Source organism: Nicotiana tomentosiformis, chromosome 11 (assembly GCF_000390325.3).
Source record: "Nicotiana tomentosiformis chromosome 11, ASM39032v3, whole genome shotgun sequence".
Lineage (NCBI taxonomy): Eukaryota > Viridiplantae > Streptophyta > Magnoliopsida > Solanales > Solanaceae > Nicotiana > Nicotiana tomentosiformis.
Window position 1 is genome coordinate 23,673,104 of NC_090822.1, and position 22,582 is coordinate 23,695,685.

Sequence of the window (22,582 nt, forward strand, 5' to 3'; positions counted from 1 at the left end):
GCTCGAGTGGTAAGACGGCTTCGACTCCATAAACGAGTGCATAAGTGGTCGCTTGTGTTGGCGTGTGGTGAGTTGTCCTATATGCCCACAGAGCTTCTTCCATACGGTCATGCCAGTCTCGTTTGGATTTAAAGACGACTTTCTTTAACAAGTTGCATAGAGTCTTGTTGAATGCCTCGGCTAGACCATTGGCGGCAACATTGTATATAGAAGAGTTGCATTGCTTGAAGCCAAAGAGATCACAAATCTTGTTCATCAACCTATTGTCGAATGGCTTGCCATTATCCGTTATTATGTAACGAGGAATGCCAAAGCGATAGATTATGTTTACTCGAATGAAACTTGCAAAATTCTCCTTCTTTACTTCCTTAAGAGTAACAGTTTCAGCCCATTTCGAGAAGTAGTCAGTTGCAGCCAAGATGTATAGGTGCCTACCAGAGGACTTTGGCAGTGGTCCAACAACATCTAATCCCCAAGCGTCAAATGGCCAGGATGCAACAGTTGGATGTAACACTTCAGGAGACTGATGAATAAAATTTGCATGAAGTTGGCAAGCCTTGCATCTTCGAGCGTAGTCCAAGCAATCTTTCACCATCATTGGCCAATAATATCCCATCCTTTTTATAAGGAAGTGGAGCTTTGGTCCAGATTTGTGTGACCCATATACCCCAGAATGTGCCTCTTGCAGAGCTTGGAGTGCTTCTTCTTCCCCTAAGAATCGCAAGAGTACTCCATCGAATGACCTTCTGTATAGAGTCTCTATAGTAAAGGAAGCGAGGTGCACGACGACGGATTTCAGTCCTTCTCCTCGGATTTTCTGGAAGTATCATATAGCTTAAGTAGTCGATAATGGGTTGTCGCCATTCTTCTTTCTCAGCTTCATAAACAACGACAAGATGCTTGAGATCATTTTCTTCACCTTCAGCCTCATTTGGTGGCGGTACTACCCATTTTTGGCAGACAGTAACTTGCGCTTGATCAGGCAAGGTTAACGATGAAGCTAGGGCAGCTAGAGCATCAGCCTTCTTATTTTCTTTCCTTGGCACATGTTGAATAGTCACGTCACCGACCCACCCCATTAATTTTTTAGCATAATCATGATATGGGCATAGTTCGGGTTTTTTGACCTCGTAACTACCTAAAAGCCGGTTGACCACCAACTGGGAGTCAACAAAAATATGCAAATGCAACTGCTTCATATCAACAGCCATTTCAAGCCCAAGTATTAGTGCTTGATACTCAGCAACGTTGTTGGAACAAAGTTGTGTCAAGGTGAAGGAGTAGGGTAAGACTTCACCTTGGGATGTGACAAATACTACGCCAACACCATCTCCTCCGCGATGCGCATCACCATCAAAGTACATCTTCCATAGAGGTTGAACTTCAATGACCATTGTGTCCTCATCAGGTTGTTCATCAGTTAGCTCCCAGTCATCAGGTATCGGATGATCTGCCAAGAAGTCTGCCAATGCTTGTCCTTTTACAGCCATTTGAGGGATGTACAAAATCTCGAATTGTTGAAATTGGAGGTACCATCTAGCTAGTCGATGACTAAGAACAGGTTTTGACATCACAAACTTGATGGGATTTGCTTTAGAAACAAGACGAACAACATGAGCCTGAAAGTAGTGCTTCAACTTTTGAATTGAGAAGACTAGCGCCTAACACAACTTTGCAATTGGCGAATAATTCAGCTCGTTTGGTGTCATCATCCTACTCAAGTAGTAAAGGGAGTTTTCTTTCCCCTCACTATTTTCTTGGGCCAATAGTTCTCCAACAGACCTTTCTTGCGCCGCAATGTATAGTATCAATGGTTTTCCAGGTATAGGGGTTGCTAAAACTGAAGGCTTCATCAAGTAGGATTTAATGCTCTCAAAGGTATTGCTATACGCTTGGTCCCATTTGAAAGGGACACCTTTCTTCATAAGGAAATAGAATGGTTGTCACCTCCCAGCTAAGGTTTGAGATGAATCTCCTAAGGTATGCTAACTTTCCTTGCAGACTTTTCAATTCGTGAATATCCCGAGGCTCATGCATTTTCAAGATTGCATCTACTTTTGCTTGATCAATTTCAATCCCTCGATGTCGAATAATGAAACCAAGAAACTTTCCAGATGTAACTCCAAAGGCGCATTTCAATGGATTCATCCTAAGTTGGTACCTCCGGAGCAACTCAAACACCATTCTCAAGTCTTTCAAGTGGCCGCCCCTCTTTCTTGATTTTACCACCAAGTCGTCCACATAGCATTCGACATTTTTGTGTAGAAGGTCGTCAAAACTATTCTTCATATCCCTTTGATAAGTATCACCAACATTCTTCAAGCCAAAAGGCATTACCCTGTAGCAATAAATACCCTTGGGGTGCGGAATGCAGTAAGCACTTCATCTTTTGGTGTCGTGCGAATTTAGTTATAGCTTGACGAACCATCCATAAATGACATTGCCTCATACCTAATAGTAGTATCGATCATCAGCTCTGTAATATGAAGCGGGAATTCATCTTTGGGACACGCATTGTTGAGATCCCTGAAGTCGACACACACTCGAATCTGGCCATTCTTCTTCCTTACAAAGACAATACTTGAAACCCACATTGGGTATTTAACTTCCCGAATAAATCCAGCTTCAATGAGTTTGTTAACTTCGATTTCAATCAGGGGAACCAAGTCCGACCTAAAGTGCCTTTGAGCTTGCTTAACAGGACGAGCGTCATTCTTGACCGCATGGTGATGGACTACTACTTTAGGGTCCAAGCCAGGCATTTCTTTGTAACTCGAAGCAAAGACATCCTTAAACTCCTTGAGTAACTCAATATAAGTGCTTTCTTTATCAACTTCTAGTAAAACATTTAGGTAGGTAGGTCTTGGTTCTTCATCAGTGCCAAGGTTAACTTATTTTAAGGCATCAATCGTTGCCTTCACCTCTTCTTCAAGTTCCGGGGGAGCATCTTTCGCATCTTCATCTTCTTAAGGGTCCCCATCGTTGAAGGATATGTGATAACATGATGAAACATCGTCCAATTTCTCGTCATCCTCCATTAGAGATAAAATACCATGCTCGCCTTGTGCAGTAACATGATACGAAGAACCCACACTTTCTTCATCTTCATCACATTCTTTAGTGTAGACCATAGTGTATGGCTTCACCTTCAGTACCTCATCATACGAAACCATGGCTTTTGTTTGTCGCTCCATCCTAGAAGGAACCAGACTTTGGAAATCCTTAGAGATCTTCTGAATTTTGGGCGAAGCGGGTGTTCTTGTATTTCAATAATTTCTCTGAAACTTATTCCCCTTCTTTAATGGACCTAATCTATCAAATGCAGAAGTTCTCACACTTGATTTTCTAAGTCGATCAAAGGCAGAAGGCCTGTTAGAAGTGGCAGATTCGTCTTCTACAGTGATATAATTGTTGCTCGCCCTTCTTTTGGAGATGCGCACTGGTGACGGTTGCGTATATCCCAAACCTTCACGTGGTTGCCTCGTTGCATCTTCTGATGGGATCTTCCCTAACTTTGATGGCTCATTGGAATTGTATCCAGCTTTTGCAAATAGCTTGTAAGCGTTAGGATCAAAACCTTCACCTGTTCGTTTTGTAGGGAGTGCCACATTCTGAAAATGATTTTGAGCCACAAACCCTGCAAGTGGCTTTGAGGACAACTTTACTGCCTTAATTCGTTTTACCGGAAGAGTTAACTCCTTTAGCATGTTAGTTTGTAGATTAGATGATTCACCTTTATCTTTCTTCCTTTTAGGGACATATTGGAGCGTAAGAGTTACTTTCTTTCCATAAGACGCAATATCCCCTCTATAAGGGTTATTCGAGTTAGATTGTACCTCCTAAGTAACAGCTTTGGCTTTACCAACAGTCACCTCAGCTCTTTTAGTTGTGGGCTCGCCATTCTTTCTTTTCATGACATCATTAGCTTTTAGCTCCTTCACAATGCGGTTCTTCAAGTAGAACTTTGCATCGGCGAAGTGTGACTCAGCCTCGGTGAATGGCTCATCATCAGCAATTATCTTATTCTCGACTTCACCCTCGTAGTATTTTAAACATTGATGGTAGGTAGATGTAACTACTTTATTCTCATGTATCCAAGGCCTTCCAAGCAAGACGTTGTATGAAGTCTTTGCATCGATCACATGCAGCCATGCACTTGATTGCATATCTTTGATGGTGATTCTCAACCTGATCGCGCCTATGGCTCTTTTCCCCCCTTGGTTGAATCCTTGGATCATCACACGACTTTTCGAGAATTAGTTCATAGGGATAAAAAGTTCTTTCACATTGCGAATTGGCAAGATGTTCACTGAGGATCCTCCATCAACAAGATTCGATTTACCCTTTCATTACGCATATAGCCAACCAGGTACAATGGGCGGTTATGAAGATTGTCACCTAGCAGAAGATCATCATTTGTGAACGTGACTTTTTCCTCACACGCGTTAACTTCTTGAGGAATAGACTCGATGAGATTTTCTGAAGATGGTGCCAACGGTAGGTCATCACTCTTTTCTTCCCCTTTATCAGCATTGCAACAAGAGGCCTCAATACCATCACGAAAAATCTTCATGCGGAACCAACATGGCAAGAAATCTTCCAAGGTCACTAGATGTCGCGGCTTTTGAGGAGGGTTCACCTCCACTTTTGCTTTCTTCAAATGCTTAACTGGATTCCATCTCCTTGGTCTTTTCACCATTATTTTCCTTTTTGGTTGTTCTATTGATTCTTTTCATGAGCTCCTTTTGTGGCGCCTACGACGAGTCACCAACGTCCAACCTTCATCATCATCAGGTTGATCGTGTTCAAATTTGTTGTTCTCTAGTAATTATTCATCTTTACTTTCTTTAAAACTACATAATTCATCTAGACTGAATGAGCCAAATCTGATAGAGACTTGTTTTGCGCTTGCTTTATCATCTTCAAGGATCTTCTTTTCACGAGCCAAGTCCATAACTTTGTCCTTGAAGACAAAGCACTTCTCCAAAGGGTAGCTCACAAGTCGATGATATTTGCAGTAATTTAGGTCATCAGTTTTCCCAGCTTCATTTGGCCGCTTCATCTCCGGAAGATCAATGAGATTTAGAGACAACTTTCCTCTTGGCTTATTTTGAAAAGAAGTGGATTTCATACTCTGCTTCTTGCTCACCTTCGTCATGAACTTCATAGGTGATGTGTTGACATTTATAGCTTCTTTGCTTTTAGACTTGGGTACGAACTTGCCCCACTTCCTAACTTCTTGCTTGTTGTTCCCTTTGCGAGGTTCATAGATGGGCAGCCTTTTATTTCCAACGGAGGTCATGCTCAATTCTATGTCATGGGCATGAGTTACAAGTTCTTCAAATGTGCTAGGCCTGATACCTTGCAAGATGTAGTGCAATCCCCAATGCATGCCTTGGATGCACATCTCTATGCCAGAAGCTTCACTAAGCATGTCTTTACAGTTGAGGCTTGCATTCCTCCAACGATTGATAATGTCGATAACTGGTTCACCATTCCGTTGAAGAGTATTTGTGAGTTTCACCATGCTCACAATGCGCCTTGTGCTATAAAAGCGATTGAGGAACTCTTGCTCTAGTTGATCCTAGCTATCAATAGATCCCGCCTCGAAGTCTATATACCAATCAAAAGCATTTCCTTTAGCGAGCGGACAAGTTGTTTGATGAGGTAATCTCCAATAAGTCCCAGCATTGTTGTATATCTCAACGAAGTACGCCACATGTTGCTTTGGATTGCCTTTACCATCAAACTGTTGAAACTTTAGAGGTTGATAGCTAGTATGCATCTTCAACATATCGATCCTTGCAGTGTACGGCTTTGCATATGTAAAGGAGGACTTGGCAGCAACTTCATATTTATTCTTAATAGTTCCTTCAATGAACTCCTTCAGTTGATCGATGGGAATCATCCCTTCAGATGAGACAGGGATAGACTAAGCGGATGCTACTCGTCTTTAGGGATAATCAATCTCTGGAACTTCTAGGAGCTTGCCAGGTGCATGGGTGGATTCTTCTTCCATCAAGATTCCCACCCCGTCTGTTAGCTTGTCAATTCTAGCATCTTGATTTTGCATGTACTTGGTCAAGCCAGCAATTGCTTGCGTCAAGTTTGCCAACTGCTCTTCCACAGATGAAATGTTTGTCACCATGGCTTGCATGATTGTTGTAGATGATGGGGAGTAGCATGGATTGTCACACAAATTGATTCTCGAATGGCTCACGCTATGCGGTGTAAGTGGGGAGGATCCATCACTTGAAACATCATCATCTTCCTTCACAGCAGAGTACTTAGATCCGTAGAGGTCAAGTAGAGCAAGAGTTTTCTTGATCTTTTCAGCAACATCGCTTCCTCCTTCGGGTGCGTTTGTGAAAAATCTTGCTCCTTTTGAGGATGAAGATCCGAAAACAGGGGTTGATGCATACTGCATTTGGAGTGTTTGTTGTCCTAAAGAGCTTGCGTTGCTCCTCGTAACTGGTCCGAAACTTCCAAAGGTAACATCGAGAATGCTTTCCACATCAGCATAGAACCTGAAGCTAGCAGCCTTGGTGGAGGTTGATCCGGGATTGATTTTCTTTGAAACCATTTTGATGTTCTTAAACTTTGGTGATTGAAAAGTTGAGATGAGAGGTAGAGATTATCCCACTGGGTGTGCCAGAATTTGTAGACAATAAATTTTCGTTGAGAAAATAAAATCAAGACCGAAAAATATTACAGCAATCGTAGTATTTTATTTCAAATATTTGAGTGTTACAATCTCTATGAATCCTATGATTCTACTTTTTAATAGTAAATAAAAGAGCCTTCGAGCTGAATCTTGAACTTTATTTTATTTTAATCCAAGTGCTTGAGGCCTGATATTGATCTTGACGTATTTTTAATCCAAGGGCTTGCAACTTGTTCTTGAATCTTCGTCTTGATCTTTTAATCCTTAGAACACTTGAATGCTTGTAGCTTTTAGAGAAATCTGCGGCGTTTGATCCACGAGCTCTCTCTTGCTTCTTGTTATAACTTCTGGTATCTTTTCTAGTTTATGAAGACCCCTATTTATAGTTGTGGAAGGGAAGAGTTATGATAAGAACAAACTCTTTCCGACCAATCAAATTGAAGAGTGACAAGACCGCATTTGATTGGACAGAACATGTCACTTGCACATGTAGCGCAATTTCATTGGCCTTTTAATTTGACTTGGTATGCATTGTCATTTTGACACGTGGCATGATCCTATTAGCTCTTCCACTTGACTTGGCGTGCCACGTCATTTGACACGTGACACCAAACTGGACCTATAGGAATATGACATATTGGGCCTGATGAAGTGAGCTCATCATTTGTAGCCCAACTAAATATGCTAGCCCAGTCAATATTTATTGGACTTAAGTAGTTAATCCAATTATATTAGCTCATAATATTTATTCGAACTAATATATTTAACATATAGTCCAAATTATTTTATAGAATTTAAGTCCAATAAAATTTAAATGCTTACAGGTCATTTAAAATTGATTTGAATCAATTTTGCAACAAAAACTTATTGATGAATTTCTACACAACATGTTACGATGATACCAGAATTTGGAGCCAAATCCTGAAAAATCACTTGAATTTTAGCCACAAATGCTGAAAAAATTATGGCGATTCGTTTGGATTTGACCAGAAATCCTGACAATCACCATATTTTGTTGTTAAGACAAGTCTTGCCCAATACTATAAAATAACTTAGAAATTCTGACGAATCACCATAAGATCACTTGCCTTTATCAAATATGAAATCCTCGCAACCGCCATGAGCGCTTCAAAATTCTGGCGCGGAAACTATTTTTCTTAAAAAATTCTTAATAGGATTATAAATTAAAGGATGGCACTAAATAATCGTTATTTGAACAAATCGTCCTTATTAACTAAAGAATAGCCCATATTGATCCATCTAGAAGTTGGGTTATAACTGGTGTTACCCAACTTGTCAAAACATAGCCCAACCCAATGGGTTGAAAACCTTCTTCGTTCTTTCTGCGAGACCAGAGTATTTTGCTTTCAGGATAGGTGCGGGCTTGGTGACTTTCTTTACTAACTATGGGCCGCTACGCGAAGAAAAGAACATAGAGATAACAATCTTAACAGATGGAAGAAAAAGAACCTCAACAACCCATAGAATAATAATAATAATAATAATAATAATAAGGTATATTATTCGTGTCTTTGTTACAATATAACAAAATTAAATAGTTCGAATTTAAATTGATTTTAGGTTGTAAACCTAATTTTTCTAAGATTATAGTTCAATCGGTCAGAGCACCACCATGTCAAGGTGAAAGCTGTGGGTTCTTTGCGGTAGATTCAATAAATATATTAATTGATCTCTCCATTTTCTATGGCTATCATTTTTCGATATAGCATAATTTTTGTAACATCCTAACTTAGTTGAATTAAGTTCAACGTGCATCATGGATCGTAACATACTAATATTGTACTTTATCACTTGTATTGGAGGAGATTAGTGCATATTGAGATTTTTGCAACTTAATTCACATGATAAGTGAACTATTTAAACGAATATTTTGTTTAGAATATTAGTATTGGATCAAGTTGAAAGGGTTAGGTTATAACTCGTTAATCAGTCCACTAATTCATTTTAATCCGTGCTAGTTATGACACAATTATCATATTTAATTTATTTTAACTCGTCCAAAATTGAGTTAATCTTTTCTTATTTTTTATATCGACAAGCATAGCCCAAATTCCTCAGGGTTTTTCTCAAAATTTATGTTCAAGAATTTGAGTGACTCCATTTCATTCCTCTATAAATGTTGCAAATCAAGTTCAACCCCAATCATGTCCAAATAGATTTCATATAATACAAAAGGTTGGACCACTAAACGAGCTTAGGCTCCTTCCACAATGGCAATGTTAAAACGAGCTTAGGCTATTTCCACAATTTCAAGTAAGTGTCCCAAACGAATGCTCTTCTCTATGTTTTATATATATATATATATATAAAAGTTATAACTCAACCACTTCGTGCTATATAAAAATATTGACCAAGTTAGATATGAGCTCTCGTGATATCTTCGTGCACGTTTATTTGTTACCATAGTATGAAAAAAGCTGCTGTGTACAGTGCACTTTGCGCAAAGGACACAACCTGCACTAAATGTCAATAAAAAATTTGGGCCACAGCAAATAAATGCTAACAACGAATGGACAAAAGTTTGGTCCCAATATCTTTGAAAAAATCTTGTCAAACTCGTGATCAGTAGCAGTATTTTAAAAGGTATTTCTGGGACTCGTCTGGGGCTCATCCTTGGGCGGGGCACTTGCAAAACGCTCTGGGACTCATGTATGGGGCTTAGTTCTGTGAGGCTTACGCCCCAAGCGTCCGACCGTGCGCCCTAAACACGCCTAACGCCCAATGCCTGGGGCTCGCCTAACAGTTCTAACATAAATCACATATCGAATTTCCTAATTAATATCGTTGACCTTCAAAATTCTTTAACAAATTAATGATAAAAGTTCTATTCATCGATAGAAATATGAAGATTGAGCATAACTCCAATAATGAGACATAGTATTGCGAATTTATATCTTCTCTTGTTATTGGTCGTGTCTTAGTTCATTTGTCCCTCCTTGTTATACACTTTTATTAATTTGATATCTTAAACTAATTTGTATTTATTCATGAAGGAGTAATAATTTAATTAGCGTACTAATAAGATTTTATTAATTATTTACTTTTAGGAAGGTAAAATGTGGAGTTTGATCATTTTTTTAAAGAAATTATAAGTTTTTAATTATTTGAAAGCTAAAGACGTTATACGTGATTTGTATGCATTAGTTATACTTAAGAATCATGCTAGATATTTTTTTCTATGAGTTCTTTTATTTTTTTTTTGTGTTATTATGTTATTTTATTAATTTATAAATTAAAATTTTTAAAGATCCATGGGGCTTATGCCCCTTCTCCCCCCCCCCTCCCCCAAGGCTTACGCCTCGCCCCATATCAAGTAAAACGCCCCACCTCAAGCTCCCGCATTTTAAAACATTGCTTGTAAGTAGCGTATAATAGATTGTTTGACTAGTTTTTTGCTAGGGATGAAGCCGCGCGCGCGCGCGCGCGCACACACACACACACACACACACACACACATATATATATATATATATATATATATATATATATATATATATATATATATATATATATATATATATATATTTCACATATTTATAGTTTTCTTCAATTTTTATGCAATTTTACCTGTTTATAAATATTTACTATTATTATATTATTTTATAAAATATTAAAAATTAAATATCTATGGGGCTTACGCCCCATGCCTCGGGGCTTACGTCTCGTTGAGGCATATGTAAAATGCCCCACGCCTTACGCCCCATACCTTTTAAAACACTGATCAGTAGTAATCCGTATTTCTTTTATGTATGTAACGAATGAAAGGAGCTAAGGGACGGTAGCCTTGCAACATAAAAACTCTTACAAGCTTCAACTACACATGCTACTCCACCAAAATCGCCTTTATTATTGTGGATAAAAAGTACTATACTACTACCTAGCTAGAGGAAGTAGGGGCACTATTGCAAACCATATTTGGACGTTTTACTTAGAGGCAGATCTATGATTTAAATTTTATGGGTTCAGATTTGCAATTCTGTCTTATCTCATCTAATTTAATGGATTCAAAATTTATTATTTATACACATTTAATCATTTTTGTTGACCCAAGTAAAGTTTGTTTTGATAATTGACAAAGGAACTCAAGCATGAATCAGGTCCATACAAAGTGAACATAGACACGGGCAGAATTCGAGCACAAGGAAGGCACGTGAAAGAGATAAGCTTAAGTGGATATATCTCATATCTCCTGAACGAAAAGGTTGCATAAGTGATAAGGAGAAGGATTCCTTACTCGAGAGAACTCTATCCTAGATAAGGGAGGAGTTAGAAGTTGAAAATAACTAGAACTCTTCCACCAAGGAAGAGTATAACATTGGAACTCTAGTTATTTCCTATTCTACTAACTCTATAAATTGCAGGATATTCTCATTTTATAGAGACGCACAAACGTTGAAGTTAAACGTGAGTTGAGAGCAAAATAGCAACGGACTTTGCAAGCAATTCTTGTGTGATTCAAGTGTGCGAACCTGAAGCTACATGAACCAGATAGAAGAACCAGTTCCAAGTGTCTGTCTTTTATTCTAGTTTCATTATAGTAGGTGTTTCAAGTTGTACCTTTCAGCTTTATCTAGAAGCAATTGTATTAGGTACTCTAAGTATTGTATTCAAGTTAGAGTTAACTTGAAGTTGTCGCAATAGTTAGAGGTTGGTTCCCACAACGGGATTAGAGGTAATCCTTAGGTTTACAAAGAGTTTTGTAAATGCTGTCTTGGCTCAGTAATTTAGTGAAGTGTTGGGGAAAATCCTACTGAGTAGTAGGTCGTGGTTTTTTCACCTTTTGAGTCGGGTATTTTTCACGTAAAAATAATTGTGTTCTTTACTTTCCGCATTTACTATTTCCGCAATAGTAGTATAAGGAACACATAGAAGAACCAAGCCCTTCTAAAATTTGTGCACACAAAAAATTGGATACCACACAAATCATCCCCTCCCTCTTGTGTGACATTAAAGTATAAAACATCAATTGGTAGCAAGGCAGGTTATCCTTGAAGATGCTAACACCTTAGGAGAAGATCAAGATGAGTGCACCACCTGGAATCTGGGAAGGGCAATCCACTGCTAGGCCATCACTCTTTAATGGCCAGTACTACTCTTGGTGGAAAAACAGAATGAGAGATCACATTATAGGAGATGACTATGAGCTATGGGACATTGTCACCGATAGTCCACTGACTACCTTGAAGAAAAATACTAAAGGAGTAGATGTGCTAAAGATAAGAGTTTACTGCACGGCTAAGGACTTGAAGAAGTGGGAGAAGAATGCTAAAGCCAAGAAATGGCTTGTTTGTGGACTTGGTCCAGATGAGCACAACAGAATCCAAAGTTGTGCCACTACTAAGCAAATTTGGGACACACTGCAAGTGGCTCACGAAGGAACACCTCAGGTGAAGAGATCCAAAGGAACTCTACTATACTCTCAGTATAAGAACTTTGCTATGAAGGAAGGAGAAACCATTCAATAAATGTACACAAGGTTCACTACACTAACAAATGAGCTAAAATCTCTTGGAAGGATTATTCATGAAGAAGATAGAGTCGAGAAGATACTGGCTAGGGTTTTGCCTATCACTTGGGAGAGCAAAATCACTACCATCCAGGAATAAAAGAATATTTTGCTCTCCCACTGTATGAATTAATTGGAAATCTCATTGCTTATGAATTTAGGAGACAAACCATGAAGATGGATGTGCCTAAAAAGAAAAGAAGCTTGGCACTCAGAATCACTGAAGTTTCTGATCTGGAAGATGATGAAATGGCTATGATCACCAAGGACTTCAAGAAGTACCTAAGGAGAGAAAAGGGTTCTTTAAGAAGTGCAAGTTATAGCAAGTCAAAAATTCCTGAGAAGCAAACTAATGATGGTTGCTACAAGTATGGAAAGACTAATCACATCAAGAACTGTCCTTTGTGGGAAATTAAATGGAAGAAGGGAAGAGTTGAACAAAGGAACAGGAAGAAGGAACAAGTTCAACCCAAGAAAAGCAACAACAAAGGTTCAACCAAGGCTATGGTCGCTGCTTGGGGGGAAAGCTCAGATGAAAGCTCAGATTATGATGATGATGATAAACAAGCACTTATGGCCATTGGAGAATCTGATGAAGAAACTGAGGTAAGTGTAATTCATCACAAGATTAAATTTTTGTCTAAAGAAAGATTATCTGAGTTACTACTAGAACTAATTGATGAATCCGAGGATGTAAACAACAAAAAGGAACAAATGTCTAAAGAATGTGTGATTTTGAAGGCTAAGTGCAAAAATCTGGAACTTAATGTTAGTGAAACGATAACTGAAAATACTGTGTTGAAGAACCAGGTTCATGCACTTGACTCAACTGTCCTAGAGCTTAGATCTGAAAATCTAAAACTGAAATTAGGAACATGTAAAAAGACAGTTGATCACACACAACTCACTTTAGAAGAAAATGTAGGAAAAATGAAAGATGAGTTGTACAAAAGGGATGAGTAGGTAAGAATGCTAAAGGAGGATCTAAGAAAGGTCATGCATGAGCTAGACAGAACTTGTAAATGGAATAGGTCCTCCATTGCACTTTCATGGCTACAAGAACACCATAATAGTAACAGAAGAGGACTTGGCTTTGGGAACCTGACACCTAAGTGGGATCCCAAAATCAAGTACCTTACATTTCCTAAGAACAAGATTTGCACACACTGTGGTAAAACAGGTCACTATAAAAGTGAATGCACTGCAAAATAAAAGGCAATTCAAAAGAACAAAGAATTTGTTCAAGGGAAGAATAGGCTACCAAGTTGGGCTAAAAAGAAATTGATTCATCCTTTTGCCTATAGAAAGGGACCCAAAGTAGTTTGGGTTCCTAAGACTAACCCCTGATTTCCTTTTGCAGGTCCAAGTGAAGGGGAGCAACCAAATATGGTACATGGATAGTGGTTGCTCAAAGCACATGACAGGAAGCAAGAATAAGTTCCTTTCACTTGAGGACCTTAAATGAGGTAATATCTTCTTTGGAAATGGGAAGAAATGTGAGACCATTGGGATTGGAAAGGTAGGTAATACTGATTCTCACTCTATTGAGAACGTCTACTTGATAGATGGACTGAAGTGCAGTCTAATAAGTGCATCACAATTGTGTGATAGAGGTAACATGGTAGCATTCACCTTTACAAAATACTTTGTTTTTAATCTTACTACTGACAAGATAGTTTTGCAGGAAAAAAGAGTGAACAACATGTATGTTATAGATCTGTTCGCACTTTTAGATTATGAATTCACTTGCTTAAGTGTGTTGGATAATGATCCCCTCCTTTGGCACAAGAGACTTGGACATGCCAGTCTAAGTCAACTCAACAAACTAGTCTCCAAAGACTTGGTGATAGGACTGCCTAACATTAAGTTCAAGGAAGATAAAGTTTGTGAGGCTTGTGCAAGGGGGAAGTAGGTAAGATCCTCTTTCAAAGGCAAGAAAATGGTAAGCACCACCAGGACGATGGAACTGGTCCATATGGATCTTTGTGGACCAATGAGAACATTGAGCAGAGTTGATAAGAGATATTTTATGGTGTTTGTTGATGATTATTCTAGGTTTACTTGGACATTGTTTCTAACATCTAATGATAAAGCATTTGACATGTTCACTTCTTTTGTTAGAAAAACTCAGAAACAACTAGGTAATCAACTTGCATCAATTAGGTCTGATCATGGTTCTAAATTTGAGAATGTTAAATTTGCTGAATTTTGTGATGAGCATGGCATAAATCATAAATTTTCTGCTCCTAGGACTCCACAATAAAGTAGAGTAGTTGAAAGAAAAAATAGGAAATTGGAAGAAATGGCTAGGACTATGCTGCTTTCTAGTAAAATACCCAATAGTTTCTGGGCAGAAGCTGTGAACACTGCATGCTACATCATAAATAGGTGCATGACTAGACCTCTTATTGAGAAAACTTCATATGAGTTACTTAAAGGGAGAAAGCCAAATATATCCCATCTTAGGGCATTTGGATGCAAGTGCTTTGTGCACAATAATGGTAAAGACTCCCTAGGTAAGTTTGATCCCATAAGTGATGTGGGAGTATTCTTGGGATATTCTTCACATAGTAAAGTTTATAAGATTTATAACAAAAGAATTATGTGTGTAGAAGAAAGTGTACATGTGGTTTTTGATGAAACTAACATTCTTTATGAGAGGCAGGGACATGATGATGAAGCAATTAGGCTGGTAAAAAACTCAAATGAAACCACAGCCCAGACTAAAGCTTCACCAGAGGAAGGAATAGGTGATGGAACAGGTCCTTCCACCTAGGGCAACTTGACAGAGGGAACTGAACAAAGAGGAACTGATCCTTAAACCTCGAGGGAACCTATCCATAAACTTGTTCCTCAGCAAAAAAACATTGAAGGAACATCTAAGGGAAACTAGCTGGTTGTAAAACTACTAGCTGGTTGTAAAACCATACAAGTATCAAAGTTCTCATCCCATTGAGAACATAATTACTGATCCAACCTCTGGAATCAAAATCAGATCTTCTTTGAAGAATCTTTGTACTTTTGATGCTTTTTTATCTCTTATTGAACCTAAAAATAATGCTGAGGCTTTGTAGGATGCATAATGGGTGAATACAATGCAAGATGAACTCAACCAATTTGAGAGAAGTCAAGTTTGGCATCTAGTACCAAGACCCAAGGACATATCAGTAATTGGCACAAAATGGGTCTTCAAAAACAAACTTGACGAAGATAGAACAGTTACAAGGAACAAAGTAAGATTGGTGGTATAAGGATATAGTCAAGAGGAGGGCATAGACTATGATGGGACCTTTTCTCCAGTTGCAAGATTGGAGGCAATTAGACTTCTTATAACCTTTGCTACTTATATGGAATTGACTCTCCATCAGATGGATGTCAAGAGTGCCTTCCTCAATGGCTATCTAAAGGAAGAAGTGTTTGTTAAGCAACCTCCGGGCTTTGAAAGAAAAGAATGTCCTGATCATGTGTACAAGCTTGACAAGGCACTTTATGTGCTCAAGCAGGCTCCAAGAGCACGGTATGAAAGATTATCAAAATTCTTGCTTGATCATGGCTACAAGAAAGGTAAGATTGATAATACTTTATTCTTGAAATAAAAAGGTAAAGATCTCTTGGTAGTTTAGATATATGTTGATGATATAATATTTGGAGCAATTATTGTTAATTTTAGTGAAGAATTTGCTAAACTAACGGGGAGTGAATTTGAAATGAGTATGATGGGTGAGCTTAATTTCTTTTTAGGCTTACAAATTAAATAAAATTCAAATGGAACTGTGATCTATAAGCAGAAGTATGTGAAAGAATTGCTTAAAAGGTTTAAAATAGAAGATTCCAAAGAAATTGACACTCCTATAGCAACAACCACAAAATTGGATGTAGATGAACCTGGTTCATCTGTTGATCAGAAGTTGTATAGGGGAATGATTGGTTCTTTGTTATATCTCACTGCTAGCAGACCTGACATTTTTTTCAGTGTAGGCCTTTGTGCTAGATTTCAGGCAAATCCAAAAGAGTCTCACTTGACTGTTGTAAAGAGGATCTTGAGATACCTAAAAGGCATCACTGACCTTTGTCTATGGTATCCAAAAGGTAGTAATTTTAACTTAGTGAGATATGCTGATACTGATTTTGCTAGTTTTCTTGTGGAAAGAAAGAGCACCTCAGGTGTGGAATACTTTCTTGGCTCATGTGTTGTGTCTTGGGCCACTAAAAAGCAAAATATTTTGGCCTTATCTACTGCTGAAGTTGAGTATGTTGATGCTGCCTCATGTTTAGCTCAATTGTTGTTGATCAAAAAATAATTAATGGACGTTGGAATTGATGTAGGTTGTATACCTATCTTTTGTGATAACACCAGTGCTAATAGTATGACCAAGAACCTGGTTCTTCACAAATGAACTAAGCACATAGATGTTAGGCATCACTTTTATAGGGACAACTATGAAAATGATTTGATCACTGTGGAATTTTGTGCTACTGACAAGCAAATAGCTGACATCTTTACAAAAGCTCTAACTAGAGATCAGTTTGAAAGGAACATGTTAGAATTAGGGATGGTTAAGATCACTTAAAAAGAACAATTCTAACTCAAACATTATTTAGAAAATCTGTGAATTTTGTACATAATTAGATTAGATTTTGCTCAGTCTCATACTTTTATCAGTACACTATTGTGCCGTGTGCTAAAATATCTCATTAATCTCTAATGATATTATCTTTATTTTCTTGAAAAATTCATACTTACAAGCGGATGGAACAATAATCAAGGAAATTGGGGATCAGGTTTTTAAAGACCCCCGATGAATCAACAACCGAGCAACCCACCTCCTTATCCTTCCCACGGTCCAAGTTCTTCAAACAATGAGATAGGGCATATTGAGAACATGTTCAAGCAAATGATGGAAAAGAATGTCGATTCGGATGCCCAACTTGCCTCACACAACACATCGATCCGCAACTTAGAAATTCAAATGGGGCAAATCTCTCAAGCTCTAAATTCTCGTCCTAAGGGGGCACAACCAAGTGACATGGTAGCAAAGCCAAAGGGTGGAAACAACACGGGGCATGCCATGAACGTTACTACAAGAAGTGGAAGAGGTGGAAATGCACCCACCTCAAGTGAAAAATAACTTGCGAATGATGAGAAAGTGGTACAAGAAGAAGCGGTCCCGAAATATAGTGCAATCAAATGATGAAGTTCGTATTGATATTGATGATAGTGTGGAAGATATTCAAGAGGAGGTGAACCCGTCTAGGGATCACATTATTGACATACCGGAGCCGGTAGTGCAAATGGCTAAGGCACCATTTCCTAAGCCTCCACCTCCATACCCTCAAAGACTTGCCAAGCAAAATGGTGAGAATCAATTCAAGATATACATTCAAATGGTTAAGAGTCTCTCAATCAATATGCCATTAGTTGAAGCTTTGGAACAAATGACCGGTTATGCAAAGTTTATGGATGATCTCATGACAAAAAAGCGGTCAATGAATTTTGAAACTATCAAAGTCACTCATCAAGTGAGTGCAATTGTGCATTCAATGACTCCTAAGTTAGAGGATCCCGATGCTTTCACGATTCCTTGTACAATTAGAAGTGCCGAGTTTGCTAAAGCTCTATGTAATCTTGGGGCAAGTATCAATTTGATGCCCTATTCGATTTTCAAGACCCTGGGAATTGGGCAACCAAGACCTAGCTCTATGAGATTGCAAATGACCGATCGTACTATGAAGAGACCTTTGGGTGTGATTGAAGATGTCTTGGTTCGTGTTGATAAATTTATTCTTCCGACAGATTTTGTCATTCTAGATTGTGAAATTGATTATGAGGTGCCGATTATTCTTGGAAGACCTTTCCTTGCTACGGGGAAGTCTATTTGTGCATTTGATGCTTTTTCATCTCTTGTTGAACCTAAAAATAATGCTGAGGCTTTGCAGGATACAGACTGGGTGAATGCAATGCAAGATGAACTCAACCAATTTGAGAGAAGTCAAGTTTGGCATCGGGTACCAAGACCCAAGGACATATTAGTAATTGGCACAAAATGGGTCTTCAGAAACAAACTTGACGAAGATGGAACAGTTACAAGGAACAAAGCAAGATTGGTGGTACAAGGATATAATCAAGAGGAGGGCATAGACTATGATGAGACCTTTTCTCCAGTTGCAAGATTGGAGGCAATTAGACTCCTTATAACCTTTGCTACTTATATGGAATTGACTCTCCATCAGATGGATGTCAAGAGTGCCTTCCTCAATGGCTATCTAAAGGAAGAAGTGTTTGTTAAGCAACCTCCGGGCTTTGAAAGCAAAGAATGTCCTGATCATGTGTACAAGCTTGACAAGGCACTTTATGGGCTCAAGCAGTCTCCAAGAGCACGGTATGAAAGATTATCAAAATTCTTGCTTGATCATGGCTACAAGAAAGGTAAGATTGATAATACTTTATTCTTGAAATAAAAAGGTAAAGATCTCTTGGTAGTTTAGATATATGTTGATGATATAATATTTGGAGCAATTACTGTTAATTTTAGTGAAGAATTTGCTAAACTAACGGGGAGTGAATTTGAAATGAGTATGATGGGTGAGCTTAATTTCTTTTTAGGCTTACAAATTAAATAAAATTCAAATGGAACTGTGACCTATAAGCAGAAGTATGTGAAAGAATTGCTTAAAAGGTTTAAAATAGAAGATTCCAAAGAAATTGACACTCTTATAGTAACAACCACAAAATTGGATGTAGATGAACCTGGTTCATCTGTTGATCAGAAGTTGTATAGGGAATGATTGGTTATTTGTTATATCTCACTGCTAGTAGACCTGACGTTGTTTTCAGTGTAGGCCTTTATGCTAGATTTCAGGAAAATCCAAAAGAGTCTCACTTGACTGTTGTAAAGAGGATCTTGAGATACCTAAAAGGCCCCACTGACCTTTGTCTATGGTATCCAAAAGGTAGTAATTTCAACTTAGTGAGATATGCTGATGCTGATTTTGCAGGTTTTCTTGTGGAATGAAAGAGCACCTCAGGTGTGGAATACTTTCTTGGCTCATGTGTTGTGTCTTGGGCCACTAAAAAGCAAATTTTTGTGGCCTTATCTACTGCTGAAGTTGAGTATGTTGATGCTGCCTCATGTAGCTCAATTGTTGTGGATCAAAAAAATAATTAATGGACTTTGGAATTGATGTAGGTTGTATACCTATCTTTTGTGATAACACCAGTGCTAATAGTATGACCAAGAACCCGAATCTTCACAAAAGAACTAAGCACATAGATGTTAGGCATCACTTTTATAGGGACAACTATGAAAATGATTTGATCACTGTGGAATTTTTTGCTACTGACAAGCATATAGCTGACATCTTTACAAAAGCTCTAACTAGAGATCAGTTTGAAAGGAACATGTTAGAATTAGGGATGATTAAGATCACCTAAAAAGAACAATTCTAACTCAAACATTGGTTAGAAAATCTGTGAATTTTGTACATAATTAGATTAGATTTTGCTCAGTCTCATACTTTTATCAGTATACTATTGTGCGGTGTGCTAAAATATCTCATTAATGTCTAATGATATTATCTTTATTTTCTTAAAAAATTCAGACTTACAAGTGGATGGAACAATAATCAAGGAAATTGGGGATCAGGTTTTTAAAGACCCCCGATGAATCAACAACCGAGCAACCCGCCTCCTTATCCTTCCCACGGTCCAAGTTCTTCAAACAATGAGATAGGGCGTATTGAGAACATGTTCAAGCAAATGATGGAAAAGAATGTCGATTTGGATGCCCAACTTGCCTCACACAACACATCGATCCGCAACTTAGAAGCTCAAATGAGGCAAATCTCTCAAGCTCTAAATTCTCGTCCTAAGGGGGCACAACCAAGTGACATGGTAGCAAAGCCAAAGGGTGGAAACAACACGGGGCATGCCATGAACGTTACTACAAGAAGTGGAAGAGGTGGAAATTCACCCACCTCAAGTGAAAAACAACTTGCGAATGATGAGAAAGTGGTACAAGAAGAAGCGGTCCCGAAATATAGTGCAATCAAATGATGAATTTCGTATTGATATTGATGATAGTGTGGAAGATATTCAAGAGGAGGTGAACCCGTCTAGGGATCACATTATTGACATACCGGAGCCGGTAGTGCAAATGGCTAAGGCACCATTTCCTAAGCCTCCATCTCCATTCCCTCAAAGACTTGCCAAGCAAAATGGTGAGAATCAATTCAGGATATTCATTCAAATGGTTAAGAGTCTCTCAATCAATGTGCCATTAGTTGAAGCTTTGGAACAAATGACCGGTTATGCAAAGTTTATGGATGATCTCATGACAAAAAAGCGGTCAATGAATTTTGAAACTATCAAAGTCACTCATCAAGTGAGTGCAATTGTGCATTCAATGACTCCTAAGTTAGAGGATCCTGATGCTTTCACGATTCCTTGTACAATTAGAAGTGCCGAGTTTGCTAAAGCTCTATGTAATCTTGGGGCAAGTATCAATTTGATGCCCTATTCGATTTTCAAGACCCTGGGAATTGGGCAACCAAGACCTAGCTCTATGAGATTGCAAATGACCGATCGTACTATGAAGAGACCTTTGGGTGTGATTGAAGATGTCTTGGTTCGTGTTGATAAATTTATTCTTCCGACAGATTTTGTCATTCTAGATTGTGAAATTGATTATGAGGTGCCGATTATTCTTGGAAGACCTTTCCTTGCTACGGGGAAGTCTATTTGTGCATTTGATGCTTTTTCATCTCTTGTTGAACCTAAAAATAATGCTGAGGCTTTGCAGGATACAGACTGGGTGAATGCAATGCAAGATGAACTCAACCAATTTGAGAGAAGTCAAGTTTGGCATCGGGTACCAAGACCCAAGGACATATTAGTAATTGGCACAAAATGGGTCTTCAGAAACAAACTTGACGAAGATGGAACATTTACAAGGAACAAAGCAAGATTGGTGGTACAAGGATATAATCAAGAGGAGGGCATAGACTATGATGAGACCTTTTCTCCAGTTGCAAGATTGGAGGCAATTAGACTCCTTATAACCTTTGCTACTTATATGGAATTGACTCTCCATCAGATGGATGTCAAGAGTGCCTTCCTCAATGGCTATCTAAAGGAAGAAGTGTTTGTTAAGCAACCTCCGGGCTTTGAAAGCAAAGAATGTCCTGATCATGTGTACAAGCTTGACAAGGCACTTTATGGGCTCAAGCAGTCTCCAAGAGCACGGTATGAAAGATTATCAAAATTCTTGCTTGATCATGGCTACAAGAAAGGTAAGATTGATAATACTTTATTCTTGAAATAAAAAGGTAAAGATCTCTTGGTAGTTTAGATATATGTTGATGATATAATATTTGGAGCAATTACTGTTAATTTTAGTGAAGAATTTGCTAAACTAACGGGGAGTGAATTTGAAATGAGTATGATGGGTGAGCTTAATTTCTTTTTAGGCTTACAAATTAAATAAAATTCAAATGGAACTGTGACCTATAAGCAGAAGTATGTGAAAGAATTGCTTAAAAGGTTTAAAATAGAAGATTCCAAAGAAATTGACACTCTTATAGTAACAACCACAAAATTGGATGTAGATGAACCTGGTTCATCTGTTGATCAGAAGTAGTATAGGGAATGATTGGTTATTTGTTATATCTCACTGCTAGTAGACCTGACGTTGTTTTCAGTGTAGGCCTTTATGCTAGATTTCAGGAAAATCCAAAAGAGTCTCACTTGACTGTTGTAAAGAGGATCTTGAGATACCTAAAAGGCCCCACTGACCTTTGTCTATGGTATCCAAAAGGTAGTAATTTCAACTTAGTGAGATATGCTGATGCTGATTTTGCAGGTTTTCTTGTGGAATGAAAGAGCACCTCAGGTGTGGAATACTTTCTTGGCTCATGTGTTGTGTCTTGGGCCACTAAAAAGCAAATTTTTGTGGCCTTATCTACTGCTGAAGTTGAGTATGTTGATGTTGCCTCATGTTTAGCTCAATTGTTGTGGATCAAAAAAATAATTAATGGACTTTGGAATTGATGTAGGTTGTATACCTAACTTTTGTGATAACACCAGTGCTAATAGTATGACCAAGAACCCGAATCTTCACAAAAGAACTAAGCACATAGATGTTAGGCATCACTTTTATAGGGACAACTATGAAAATGATTTGATCACTGTGGAATTTTTTGCTACTGACAAGCATATAGCTGACATCTTTACAAAAGCTCTAACTAGAGATCAGTTTGAAAGGAACATGTTAGAATTAGGGATGATTAAGATCACCTAAAAAGAACAATTCTAACTCAAACATTGGTTAGAAAATCTGTGAATTTTGTACATAATTAGATTAGATTTTGCTCAGTCTCATACTTTTATCAGTATA

General features: G+C 38.2%; 1 protein-coding gene across 1 annotated transcript; it reads left to right on the plus strand.

Annotated features, from left to right (window-relative positions):
• The first annotated feature begins 11,796 nt into the window (after nt 1-11,796).
• LOC138901140 (uncharacterized) lies at nt 11,797-12,150 on the plus strand. The gene has a single exon (XM_070188880.1). The coding sequence runs from the start codon at nt 11,797-11,799 to the stop codon at nt 12,148-12,150; it is 354 nt and encodes a 117-aa protein (XP_070044981.1).
• The last annotated feature ends 10,432 nt before the right edge of the window (nt 12,151-22,582 follow it).